This window comes from Rhinolophus sinicus, linkage group LG03 (assembly GCF_036562045.2).
Source record: "Rhinolophus sinicus isolate RSC01 linkage group LG03, ASM3656204v1, whole genome shotgun sequence".
Taxonomy (NCBI): domain Eukaryota; kingdom Metazoa; phylum Chordata; class Mammalia; order Chiroptera; family Rhinolophidae; genus Rhinolophus; species Rhinolophus sinicus.
In genome coordinates, this window is record NC_133753.1 from 89,907,302 (window position 1) to 89,921,858 (window position 14,557).

At 37.4% G+C, this 14,557-nt stretch overlaps 1 protein-coding gene across 1 annotated transcript; it reads right to left on the reverse strand.

Moving 5' to 3' along the window:
• Nucleotides 1-182: 182 nt before the first annotated feature.
• Nucleotides 183-13,404, reverse strand: FKBP3 (FKBP prolyl isomerase 3). Its single transcript, XM_019751721.2, has 7 exons — nucleotides 13,246-13,404; nucleotides 10,828-10,929; nucleotides 10,089-10,196; nucleotides 3,972-4,107; nucleotides 3,406-3,473; nucleotides 1,702-1,799; nucleotides 183-526 (listed from the first exon to the last, which is right to left on the reverse strand). The coding sequence occupies exons 1-7, from the start codon at nucleotides 13,351-13,353 to the stop codon at nucleotides 472-474; spliced, it is 675 nt and encodes a 224-aa protein (XP_019607280.2). The 5' UTR covers nucleotides 13,354-13,404; the 3' UTR covers nucleotides 183-471.
• Between the last annotated feature and the right edge of the window lie 1,153 nt (nucleotides 13,405-14,557).

The window sequence follows — 14,557 nt, forward strand, 5'->3', positions numbered from 1 at the left end:
TTTTAGCTTTTTGATTCCTCTTAATCTCTGTGCATATGCCTTCTCACTACACTAGAATATTGAAAGATTTTAAGATGAGTTGTCCTTGGCAGAGTGTCCAATTTTCCTGTTACTCCCTAGTTGGATGAAGTCTTAGCCCTGGTTAACCTAATCAGAACATTAATACATCAACACCAAACAAATCAAGATGCTGGATAAATTTTTATTGAGCCTTTTAGTTAACAACATGAGGTAAAAGGAAAATGAGTTCTCTTTAACCAGTATTTTACACAGCTGTAGTAAAATATTTTAAACTTCAGGGATTTATAACGGATTACATTTTTTAAAAGTTGGGGGATCAAGTAAACAAGTTCTAACTTCTTGAATCTTTCAGTTGACTTTTCCCTTACAATAGTAGTAACCAGGTGTAATTATTTACATAAGCTTCTTCAAGGCCATTGCTGATGTCTTTAAATCTGAAGCATTGCTATTTCAATCAATGTCCACTAATTCCACTTCAAAAATGAGTTTTGCATTTGGTGGAATTCTGTTGAAGAAGTCAAGGTAAACATAATAAAAATTGCTTCTCCCCTCACTCCCAGTAACCCTGGTCTAAAATTAGATGTACACTGGATATTGGTAATTAACTCTAAAGAGAAGGGCTTTACAGTTGGTTCACAGGCACATACTGGCTTAGTGGTTCACAGTAGAGGCATCTCTGTGATTGTAGGCTGACTAGGTTAAGTTTAGCCTGGACTAGGATCTTCCTTACCTGACCTGGACGCCTCACTGGTACTCCCAAATTAGCCACCACTTAATGAAGACTGCTACTCAGTACTCAAAAAACAAAAGGAAAAACGTGATTTCAATATAGCTGGGTATATATTAAATCAAAGTTCATATGAGGTAGTACCTGCTACTTGCTATGTATTTTAAGATGCTGAGTTTAGAGAAGAGTGGGATTCTTCACACAAGAGGGAGCTGCGGTTGGCCATCTGATTTTGATAGGCTCAGAAGAGACTACTGTATTCCAAAATAATTTTAACTGATAAGAGGAGAGAGAACTTCAAAAAAATTTTTTTTTCAAACTTACTCCACCTGGTCCAACTAGTCCAATAGGAATGGAACCAACAAGAGAAAAAAATACCTTCCCACTTAGCTTTTGGAATGTTCTGGTCAGAATGGTCTAGAATCATGGGTCTTTTTGCTTTGTTTGTTTGTTGTTCACAAACTGGGCCTATCAGAAAAGTATTGTTATCAGTAGGAATCACAAACGCACACGGTATGGTGGACCTGTGGTCTTCATTTCACAACTGGTAATCCCCAACATGTGCTGGTCCATTTCTTAGCATTCAGTACTTATTTATAATTACACTGTAGCTTAAAATTACCATGAGCTATAGCATCCTACAGTTTGCTATAGTTGTTTCTATTGGGCATCTTAACTCCTTGAAGTAAACTTTTCATATATGAACAATTGCCTTTCAAAGAGGAAAACTTAAAACCTCACAGCTTAAGTCTTGGAAAATTAAGAGCTTGAATAAGAGGGAAAAAACGGTAGATTCTAGCTCAAGTATAAATACTTAGAACAAAAGCATCTAAGTCAGGGAGACTGGTCTGGACAGGATTCCTAACCTGGACATTAACGTAGACAGCATGTTTCAGACCTTCAGGTGGTATTTCTTAGTGATTTTTCTTTAATTACAAAGGAAAAAAGGATACTTGGCATCAGGCTGTCCTTTCTTTCCATAAGCCCATTCTGGTTCAATCTCTAGTCGAGCCTTTTCTCCTTTACTCATTGTCAAGAGTGCTTCATCCCACTAAAGGCAAGACAGTAAAATCAAAACTAATGATACTTTGCAAAAAAATAACATGCAAAACCAGAAGCCAAAATTACATAATAAAATCTGTAACTAGATTTCATTAGGTCCTAAGATAGTGTCATTGGATGAGTCCCCAAATCACTGGCCTTTATTTCAATAGAAAAAAAGGATATATTAAACTATTTTTTAGTATAATACTCAAATGATATAATGTGAAAGTACTTTTGTAAACTGTAACATGCCGTACTTACGGAAACCAGTTTATAAGCAGTATCATAAAAATTTTGCTATGCTTTGCTATCAGGACAAACTTCTGAATTTATTTTTATAGGGATAAATTAGTAAGTACTCAAAGTATTTTAACCAAATTGTAATAGTGGAGTCATTATAGTACATAAACTACGTGTTAGAACATTAAGATCTTTTGCAGAAGGTAAAACTATTCAAAGAAACGATAGATGTTTCTGGGTTACCCCTCCATTTTGTCCAAATTTGGATCCTTAAAAGCAGTTACCAAAAACAGTTAAATCAACATGGTGCAAGGATACAGAATGTAATACTAATATATACTGTGTTGAAATGTAACAATCACATAAAGTTCAAGGGATACAGATATATCTGTCACATACTGGAAATTAAAAATATGATTAACTACAAGAAATTTACCAGTAAGCAAATTAGTCATAGAAAAAGAGCTCACAGTTGATACATAGTTGCTATCAACTTGGTGTAATCAGGTAGCAGTTAAGGTTACTTTTAATTAAACCTTAAGTTTCAAGATATTTTATATTCTATTTTGGGTTCTGGATATGATTGAACCATATTTTAGGACTTACCCACAGTACAAAGAGTAACAGTGAGGGTTCTCATAACTGCATTTAAATGTGCATTTCAGTTATTAATGTTTGATATCCCGAGTAAAGACAATTTAAAAGAACATGTGGGCCCCAGCCTGACAACCCAATCCAGGGAAGCTGATAATCGGCCTTGCTCTTTTATCTCCTTTTGTACACTGCAGTGGTCAATACAGCGGAAGCCCAACTCTGTTTTCTCAATTTCCTTCTGTTAACCTCTCATAAGTAAAAGTGGGTAAAGACATGCTTATGTTTGAAAGATTTTCTGGTTTTGAGCTTAGGTTGTGAGAGGTGAGAAGGCTACAGAACAAACTTGCTTTTATCAGTACTTCAGTAGAGTAGGTATTTCACCTTTCTTGATCATGTACAAGTGGTACAATAGCTATGTAACATCTTACAAAAATCTTAAAGACAAATTTAAAAAGCCAAACATTCTAAGACTTGATGAAAAAAATAAAGGGTAGGGTGGAAGGAAATATTTGAGTCTGACATATTACATGCTTTTAGTTATGTTCATTTAATCTTTTAACAGCCTTGAGGTAGGCTGTGCTGTCCTTATTTTAAGAGATGGGGAAACCAAGACCCAGAGACCTTAACTTGTGCCAGATCAATCAGTTAGTGATATCAGTGCTGATCTGTCAGACACAAACATGGTTTTCCTCATAGCCCCAATCCTAATTCTTTATGGCACCATGCCACAAGTAGCATGTGCCAGAATCTCTATCGATTTATTGCCATTTTTTACTTACTCCTCTGATAACTTTGCCTATTCCAACTTTAAAACTTAAAGGCTTGGCATTTTTCTTCTTCTTTGAACCTGTAAAACAGATTTTCCTTATAATTAATGATGCGATTAAGTTCCAATAGAAAAACAGGAATTTAAGTCTTTAAAGTGATTTCAGAATTTATCATGCCATGCATTTGAAAAGAAACAAAAATTCAGAAAACCAGGTAATTTATCAAAATTTTTAATGTAAAAACCATTATGGTCTACATGGGAGCAAGGGGAAGGGCCTATATTTACTCCACTTAAACATCACACTATCCTGCCTTCTATATTAATATACCAAAGCTTTGCTTTGGTACATCAACCAAGTTTAGACTAAGCTTCCTTATTTTTTTGCTTTTCAATGGCCAAGAGGTCTTAATTTACCCAGCCAGTAAGCAGTGAACTGAAGACCTCTTCCAAGTTAATCAAAGGTGCAAAAAGACTTCTGGAAAAAAGTGACAGCCAATAAAAAGGTGCTGCCAATCATTCATCTAGATATTTTGGAATGCTTTAAAGCCAAAATGATAAGATTACATTTAAACTTACTCGTTTGAATATTGGTATCAAAAACAGTTCCATCCTGTAGTGTTCCTGTATACCAGCAGTGAACAACATCTCCCTTTTTGGGGTAGTTGGTTTTATCCCCTTTTTTAAGAACAGATTTTGTGTATTTTGGTGGACCCTTAAGACAAAGACAACACACAGTTATTCACTCATGTCCTTCTTTTAGAAGGATGACAGAGAGACTACTTATACAGCCAACTGTGACCTAAGTCTGGTTGGAGAGTTTCTTTCACAGGTTTAGTAACAAACTATTTTGCTTCTGGTTCACCTCTGAGTAAAAAGTCTCATTTCAAGTCTGTGATGAGAATATTCGTAACTTGGATATCTATAATTTAATTTTTAAAACCTCCAGCTTCTTTGGAAACCAATGTTCTTTTGGCAAGATTCTGTTAACTGTTCAAGAAACCATAAAATGAATCAAGTTGTTTCCCAAGGTTAGAAATAGCATTACTACTTATTTCCTATAAAATCATAAAGCATTAAATAACGCACTGTGACATTTTCAAAGATTTGAGTGGTTTTAGTACCAATAATTGATATTACTATTTTTATTATATCCAATTAGAAGGAATAATGTTGTGCCTCTTCATGAACTAGAAAATAAGTTCACACAATGAATGGGATTATAGAAATTACCATTAACAAGCATATTTCCTAGAACAAAGCAGATTAGGGTCTTTTTTTTTTAAAGCTAAAGGCTAATCTAATTAATGGTGATTTTATATATTGTGAGGAAAGCAATTTCTTAGTCAAACAAGGATATATAGAATTTTACAGTATAGAACATTTAATAATGGGAAAGGAAGATATTAAACATCTTCCTTAGTCCTGACAATCCCTTAATCCTGACAATCCTCTAAAGGTGTCACCTTCTTGCATTTTTGCAGATGAGGATACTGAGGTTCAGGGAATTTATGCAGCAGAGCTAATGAGTAGTAGAGAAAGAATATGGACTTGGGATTGTCTGAATCCAAAGCCCCTGTTCTTTCAACTATACCAAAATATTGCAAATAATAGTGATAATGATAATATTGATGTTAATAGTTAAAATAGTTAGTGTCTACTGAGCACTCGCTCTGTGCCAGGCACTATTCCAAATGCTTAACATAAATTAACTTTTAATTGTCACTACTTTGTGAGGTAGGCACTGTTATCCCTATTTTACAGGTAGGAAAACATAAGGAACTTACTTATGGTCCTACAGCTCCTAAGTGACTGAGTAGGACTGGAAATGAGTCAGCTTAGATATAAAGCCCATGCTCTTACCACTTTACCTCCTCTCAGGCACATATGGAATGTCAGGTATTAGACAATTCATTTAATGCACTGTAGCCTGGCAGTCTTTTCCCCATCAAAGTAAGGCCTGGCTAGGGTATAAAGTCCCATCCAATGCAGAGTAAGGACGAGCACTTGCAACTAAAGTTAGCCTGCCTCCCTGAATCAAAAGAGTCACATCTACAGCTTGAGTACAATTTGCATTATAAAAGTAAATATTAACTTCCCCCCTGACACTCCACTGCAAGCTTGTTTTACCAAGAAATACTATAAATGGTCAGGTGTCTACTGGTAACAGTGTAGATTGGCGTCACCTCTTTGGAATGCAATTTAAAGATGTTGAAAGTGTGATATTTATACAAATATATGCTCAAGAAGTAATTTGTAACTTAGGGAAAAATCTTTATGAATTTCTCCAATGCACTATTATCCATAATGGCCAAATAAACACATTTTATGGTAATATAATACCATTTTTAATAATGCGGAAAACTTATAACAGTAAGTGAAAAATCAATAGAAAGGTCTAACTACAGTAAAATCTCTACTATTTAAATATACACATAGAAAATCATTCTGGAGTTTTAAACATGTTCATTTTTAGGTATTATAATTATATAATGTGTTCTCTATCCTTTTCTATTTTAAAAATAGCACGTTGTTTTTATCAGAAAAATAAATGGTTTTAAAAAAATTATAGTTGATGACAAAAAACTATCCCAAATTTGAAAATAATTTAATTAAAAAATTTAAAAGCCACAAAATGAGAATGACTACATGTTTATTATGTGAGAATATCAGAATATTTTAACACATCATTAAGAAATTGCATGTAATTATTTGAATGGATAAGGTATGATTAGCAAACAATGACCACATTTTAAATCTTTATGTCATTCCACTGTTTTCTCATTTGTTGTCCCAAGTGGCTTAGGCATGTTGTGTTACTACATTAGAGGTCCTAGAATAATGCAAACCCATTACATTGGTGGTTATGGTTCAGTCTTAATGGTAAAGGTGCCAAACTGCCCACTGACAGCTTCCATTCAGTGTTTCACAGTGTTTTATGGATCATTCATTCCTTGGCGTTAACACTGTTAGAAAAGGAGTCTGATGTAATTCAGTTTGGGAAACACTACGTTAAATAGCCTCTATCCTGCACGACTTCTCAGAGCTCATTAGCTAACACACTGTGAATCTTTAAGTAGGAGACGCCACATACATGCTTTGATGACGCCGGAAAACCACCTGGAACTTCTGGTACCTGTATAACACACTTTGAGAAACACTGCTCTAGTTATTTGATCTGACGCTAGGTTTCTTCATGGTGAGAGGTAACATCAGTTCAAGGCTATCCTGGAGTCATGTGCCTGAATGAACCTGGCTTTTAGGTCATTTCCTGACTTTGCAGCAATTTCTTGGTCCAAAGTAAGGAAATGACTATATTCCCAAGACTGGGTCTGACCTAGGTACTCCTGGTCCCCGAGATAAAGGGACTTTGAGTGTCATCATTCAATTGCAATTAACTGTTGCAAATCATAGCCTCTAAAAATGAGAATGTATTACATAATTGTTCCTATTACTCAAGAAATATTTGAGCATGTTCTGTGTGTTGGAAACTGGAGGCAACAGGCGAGCAGACCTGGTCATGGCCCTCCCTCTAGCAGAGAATAATAGGCATGGGTATAATTACATATATTGTGAGACTGTGGAGGGCGCACGTGATGCAAAGGTGGGAATGACAGTGACCTAACCCAGTAGAGGCTATAGGGTGGGAGAGGTTTCTCTGAAGCAATGTTTAAATTTTATGAAGATAAGAGAAGGTTACTCAGGTGATAATTGGGAAGGTTTAGAACAGAGAATAGCATTTTCATAGCAGGGAAGAGCATGGAAATCCGAGGAAGGAAGGAAAGAATGGTATGAGATGAGGCAGGAAAGACGTAGCACATATTAAGTATCTGGGTTTTTATCTTCAGGTCATTGAGCAGCCAATTAAGAGTTTTGAACAGAAGTTACAGAATCAGATTAGTGTTTTTAAAAGATTACTGTGACCCAGTGTGAGGAATGGATAGAGAATCAAAGTGGAAGTGAGGACACTTGTTAGGAAGAGGTTAATAGAGTAGTCTAGGCCTACAGGAGGGTGCTAACAGTGGGGATAACAAAAGATGAAGCGTTTTGAGATACGTGTATGCAGAATCAACAGAGCTTGGTGATTAAATGTGAAGGAGTTCTAGGGACTGAATCTCAAGATTCTGGCTTGAGTACTGGCATGGACATTTCTGACTGCTGAGTGACATCCTGCCTCAACTTACACTTTCTCTCTTGTCCAATATTCATTCATACTTGAAAACTTTCCTCAACACTATTTAATACATAATAGAGAATAAATATCTTGGCTATAACTGATTTATTGAAAACCTAGTAAGAGCTATTACACAAGATTCTTTACATTAAAATAAAGTAGAAATGATATAGGTACCATGTGCTACCAGAATTTATGCAGTTAAGTATAGAAATCTGGGATGGTGAAAACGTCAAGAGGAAGCGATGAGCTTATGACCTGTGTCTTAAAGCGGGAACCGAACTGACAGTGGTGGAAGTTAAGAGAAAGACACACCCAACAAGAAATAAGTCTGAAAGTGGGAAAGGGCAGTTCTGTATTGTAGATATTGAGCAGACATTCATGGCCGGAAAACAATATTTCTATAGAAGTAGTAAATCTGATGCTGAGCAGGGCCAGGTATTGGAAGACTGAATATTAAGAATGCTGTCCAGCAGAAATACAATGAGAGTCACAAATGTAATTTTAGGTTGTCAAGTTGCCACACTAACCCAACACATTTAAAATGTCATTTCAACATGTAGTCAATATAAAAAATATGGAGATATCTTATATTCCTTTAAAAAAATCATACTCAGCCTTTGAAATTGAATGCATATTTTATACTGAAAGCAAATTTCAATTCAGAGTAGCTACAAAGTGCTCAGTAGCCACATATGGGACAGCGCAGTTCCAGACAGTACAGAGTTACCGAAGATTTTTGAGCAGAGTGTGGTTTACAAAATATTATTTTAGAAAGCTTACTAGAACAGTCATTTTGGAGCTGAATGGATGAAGAAAGAATGAAGGCAGGAGATGAGTGACTTTTCCAACACTCAGGTCTGAGGCCTTGAAATGCTTGAGAACCAAAAAGGAATAAAGATTTGAAAAAGACGGGAGATGTTTGAGAGCATTAGGCCTAAGGGAGACATGAGAATGAAAAAGGCAAAGATTCAGAGACCTTTTCCACTGGGAAGAAGAGAATGGTTACAACTGTATCTGTTAACATTTTGGTAACAGAACCAGGAGGATATCATAAGGAATAAGAGGACTGAGAATTTATGAGAAAGCATCAAGTAGTTTCTATGGGCAATGTGATGTGGAATTGAACAAGGGGAAGTATAAAAGATGCTGAGTAGCAGAGCAACAAGAAAATGCTTCACTGATATTAAGCATGAATTTATACCAAGCCCAATACACAGTTTTGTGATTTTCTTCACATTGCTTGCTCTGCAGTCCCAAAGCCCGAACAGAGAAAGCAGACAGCGGGAATCAGCAAAGTATTGGCCCAGAGGCTATGGAATCCAGGTGCTAGGAAGACGATGAGAGCACATAACGCGGCTCAGGCTGGCCAGTTCAATGTAATGAAATGAAAAGAGGCCTTAAATATAGGATATAGTTTGCGACCCTCACAAGACATCTCTAGAGAGTCTCCAGCCCTTACAGCCTTTAACTTTTATTTGTAACTTTATTAACCTTAGTGATATACTATCTGCTGCCTCAGACCTCCCTCATTCTAATTGTCTTGAAGGTAAACTATGTTGCCGATTGCATTTGCAACCCTTATAGTAATTAGTATACCCCTATTTACCTTATTAGCTGCTCAATATTTGCACAGTATAATATTTATCAAATAATACAGTTGTGATAAACCTCAAAATTGCTTTATTGTGTTTACATACCCATAAACATTAATACGTGCTTTTCAACCAACAGGAAAAGATCATGCACATTAACTAGCTTTAGTCATATAAACATTTATAGTTCTGTATCTGATCTTATACTTTTTTCACAAATACCCAAATGCTATACCTTATCAATAGGCCAACTCTTTATAAGAATTAATATTATTAGATTATCATCACTGAAACTGAGACTGCTGGGAATGAATGAGCTTAGTTAGCAAGATCTTATCAAAGGGGCAAGATTATAATCAATTCAGTTCTACTGAGGCTGTTCTACGAGCTGTCCTTAGTTCTATGAAGGCTGTCCATTTGCAGAAGTGGTGTTACCTGGTTTTTCAAACCTTTGTAACAAAATATAAAACCTGGTGTGGGAAAGATGAGACAAATGAACCCACACTCTATAGCGAGGCCTGGACTATTTTTATTGCCAAGGACACCATGTACATTCGAAAAAGCTAAAAATAATCAAAATGAAGATTCTTTCACACTCAGTCCAACTTGGCTATAAAATCAGGACCTAAAAATAGTTTTGAAAGCTCAGTTCTGGCCAGACAGAGGCAATATAAAATACAAAACTAGAGGCATCTCACAGGAAAGGCTTCCTAACTGTAAAGCTCCGGTTTTCGCCTCTCCCACTCCCACTTTAGGCTTTTCCCCCCCTGATTCAGTGGACTTAAGGGAGATACACTCCAAATCAGTGTTTGGCTCACTGGAAGTGGCCACCCTTAACCACCCCTTACTATGAGAAATCAGTGCTGTAAAGCAAATACTTTTCTCAAATTCACATGAGAATTAAATAAGACAATATTCTATACAAACCTCATCCAGAGTCTCTTCAGACTTGGTTTCTTTGGGTTTATCTTCATTAAGCTTCACATTTTTCACCTGCTCGGACACTTTACTTATACTTTCAGTACCCTTGAAACGCTGTAAGGAAAACATTCTAACGTTTATCACATTCAGGATTGGCTAAAAGCAAGGAGGGACATGGAGATTTCCAGCCTCTCAATGCACTGAACATCTGCACCATGAATGTGGGCCACATAACTCAAATGTAAATCCATGGAAACTGCCTAAGAACAAAGGAAAAATCTTATGCTAAGCATTTTAATCAACAAATTATGACCTTCAAGCCATCTCACAATATAAATCCTGAAACGAAAACCATGCATGACTCAGAGACATGGATAGTATTCAAACAACTTAATAAAGATTATTTTCTGTGGAAGATGGCCATTTCATAGTAAATACATACTTAATATGTTCAGGTAATGGAACTTACCTTAGAGTTACAATTTTTCGGTGCCCTTAAGAATTTGTCGTCTTAAACTAATAGGGAATTATTTTAAATCTGATCCCTTTCAAAATATCAAAATGTCCTGCTATACTGCAGATTAGCCTTTCTAGAATTGACAGCCAGTTCATTTATGATTAAACTTAAGAAAAATTGCAGGTGTAAAAACTTGAACATATTTTGCAAATAAATGCATTTAAAACTTATTTTGGGGAATAATGTGTCTAAAAAGATATTCTGGTAATAAAATAAAATACTGCTCACCTTACTTTCAAAAAGATGGTTATAGGCTGTAACCAAATGGTCCTTGTTAGCTGTCTTGGCCACATTTTTAATGTTTCCTAATAACTTATGTTCTGCAAGAAACTATAAAGAAAAAAGCTGGTTAGACAAAATAATTTCCCTCATATAAGGGTCTAAAATTGCAAAATGACCTTTCATATTAGCAATTATGTCTTCAACACTACCAACAACAGAAAAAATGAAACAAACATTGTATTTTATATCCTACTTGGTAACAACAAAAAAAGACTTTTGGAAGATCTAAAGACACTGGGCATTTGTGAGATTTACAAAACTGGAACTGTAATATTACGTATGGGTCGCACGGGTGTGTTAATCCTTTTTCCATCACAGTACTCTCAGAAAAGCACATTTATACAGTAAGGACACTTTGGTAACTGGGCAAAGCTGCTCTTGGCAGGATGTCCCTTGGCCCTGGCTGAGCCTCCAGCCATGTTGGGCACAACTATCTTGACACATCTATAACCCATTCTCTGCAGACTGGGAAGCACTGTTACACAACACTGCATATAATGGTTAAGTTTATGGGCTGTGGAGTTAGACCATCTGGGTTAAAATCCTAGCTGATTTTAGACAAGTGACTAAACTTTCCTAAAGATTAAGTTTCTACATCATAGTTGAAGATTAATAACAGCAGATAGGTCAGAGGGTTGTTGGAAGGATAATCCACAGTAGAATTACAGTTCTCTCAAATGTTAGACTAAGCTGGCAGTGGGACGTCATCAAAATCATGTAACTTCATCTCAAAATCATGTAACATGGGGATTTTAATAACTTGTTTCCTTTTCTGTCTTGTGGACCTTACTTGATTCCTTATTTTCTTACTTTCTCTGTTGTTTTCTGACTTTTCAAAACTTTTGATAAAGCAGTTTTTCTAACACTATTACTGTTGTATTTTTCTCTTTTACTCTTCTTGTCCTAGAGAAATGTTCTAAATGATAAATGCTGATAAGGCTATTTTGATTAAATAGAAGCAATCAGTTGTTTTGGCATTGTGATTTCTTTAGCAAGATTTTAGGAATCTATCCAAAATATAAACACCTCTTTGGTATATTATGATCAATAAAATAGTGACTGTCAAATATAGGTTGAAGTATGTAAGTGGAAAATAATGCACTTAAAAATATTTTGATATCCAAATCCCTTGAAACTGTCCCACCCGGGGCAGTTTTACATTACAGTCCATATTGGGATAATTTGTTTTGTAAAAATTTGATGAATGAAGCACAGTATCGAGGCATTGCATGTTAAATATTTATTGTTCCAGTTGAAATATGAACTAGCTTAAAATAATTCCACCAAGATGGTAAAATGGTATAAAGCAATATCCCTGAAGCATGGTATTTTTTTTTTTCATCTTTCTATCCCCAAACAATGAGCATAGCTCTTGCTGTAGATGTTTTGTAAGTATTTGCTGATGTCAGAATAATTATTCAGGAGAATGAAGCTGGAAGTTGGAGAACAATTTTATTTCCCTTTCAAGATCCCTCAAAGTGAAAAACTACAATCTTCTCAAATAGAGCTCAGAAACAGTATTTCTAAATGCTAGTTTAGACCTAAGTAAAAACATTGTAGAGAAACCACACAGACTGATGCTTCTATTTCCGATAGCGGGCGATAGCTCGTGCGTAACAAATTGTACAGTCGTTCAATTTGAGAGCTATGATTTTAATTTCCGAAAAAAAAAAAAGAAGTCTGACAAAAATATCTTGTGACTACAGACCGGTGATTAAAATGGAGACTATGCTGAAAAATGCAAGGCGTATCTATAAAGAATGCCAAATAGATTTTTGGTTTGTTTGTAACAATGGGAGGCCACTGTACATGAAATGCACATGTTAACTCCCCCATGTATAAAGGTCCATTAGTTTAAAGTTAAACTGGATTCTACGGGTTAAAAAAAAATCACACGCGTTAGTACTCAGTATTTAGTAACTGATGAGAAAAACAAATCGCACACACCGTTCGCACAAAATCTTCCTATCCTTTCCCATTTCCCTAACAGCCCGCACTCCCCTCTAGAGGTCTCATCCAAGCCCGGGGTCCTCTACACCCCGCCTCGGCCACCAGTATCTCTTGGGTTCCTTTTTTCCCCCCATGGCCTCCATCCTCACTCAAGGACCCCAATGAAGTTCTAATTCTGCGACTGCTCCCTGCGAACCCCAACCGGTACAGCTGCTCCACCCGCCCAAGCAGGGCAGGCCGGAGGGGCGGGAGCGTGGCCGCAGAGCGCACGCGAGGCCTCTCCGGCCTTCCAGGCCACCGGCCGCAGGAGGACGAGGGCGGGGGCACGGAGGAATACGGAATGGACGGGCTTCTCCGGGGGGGGTGAGGCGTCCCTCGGCCGCACCAGCCCCGCCGCCCCGCCGCCTCTGGTACCGAATCTGAACCGTGGTCCTGTAGAAACTTGATAATGTCCTTCTTGGGTAGCTGTTCGCTGCGCAGCTGCTCCACGGACCAGGCCCGCTGTGGAACGGCAGCCGCCATCTTCCCCCGCTGCCTCTGCTTTACTGAACCAGCCCGCCTCGGTTCGACATCGCCCCGCCCCGGGGCGTGGCGTGGACCCCGCATGGAGCTCGAGGGGGTGGGGTCACTGCGCTACGCGGCGTGATTGGGACGCGTCCTTGAGTGACGTCAAAGCTGTGCTTTGAGGGCTTCTTTGTTGAGTCCGGGTAAAAACTCAGCGGATGTAGCCTTGGCGAACTACTTCAGGAGACTGGAAGGTGTCATGTACTCTGAATTGGAACCCTGGTGTGTTTACCAGCCGTTACTCATTTTTTTTTTTTTTTTTTACCGAGGGGCTGCTATGCCTTTAAAGTCTATAATCTATTTACAACAACAGCATTCGGACATTTTCTTTAGTTCTAGACTGAAAATTCGCACCTAAATTGGCTCAGTCCTTGTCATCAGAACAACCCGTATCCCACCTCCGTTTTAAAACTCACACAAATGAAACTACAATACAGCCTGTCTTTTCCACCCCCACCCCCCAAATACAAACACAAGAGAAACTGTAAAAGCAGATTCAGGAACTTCACCAAATAAAACAATGTAACGAAGCTACACGCAGGAGGCCGCTTGCTGATCGTGGTGATGAGGGTGACATTATTAATGCTCAAGGCATCCGTTGATACGTGTGTACTTTTCCTCAATGCATAAGGGGACAAATTTACAGAGGTTACTTGAAGTCGCCAGGTTTGGGGTGCAGAAGCTGGGAAAGCTATCACTAACGTGACTAATCCCACACCGACGCTTACTGCTCCATAACATTTATGAAGATGTAAAAAGGAGCATCAGAACGCTCGGATTTTCCAACGACTATCAGGACCAAACCATTTACTTCCCTCTTAACAATAAAAATATTAAGATAATGGGTTGCCACTCCTAATACTGCAAAAAAGAGACCTGACATTTTGTTTCCTCAGCCTGGAGAGAGAAATAAGACAAATTATTTAATTCAATCTAAACACTTTCGGTTTTACCACATGTTCCGACTTAAAAAACAACAACAAAGAAGCACATTAGACTATCAATGTGGTTATTAAGTTCACAAACATAATGAGTTTCCATTGTCTTCGGGATCTCAAGGTTATTTATTTTTATTATTTCAAGCGGTATCACTTCAGCAATGACGCCCGGACGGAACTCAAATTCAGAGTCTATAAAAAAGCTGAAAAGGGGACCGAATTTT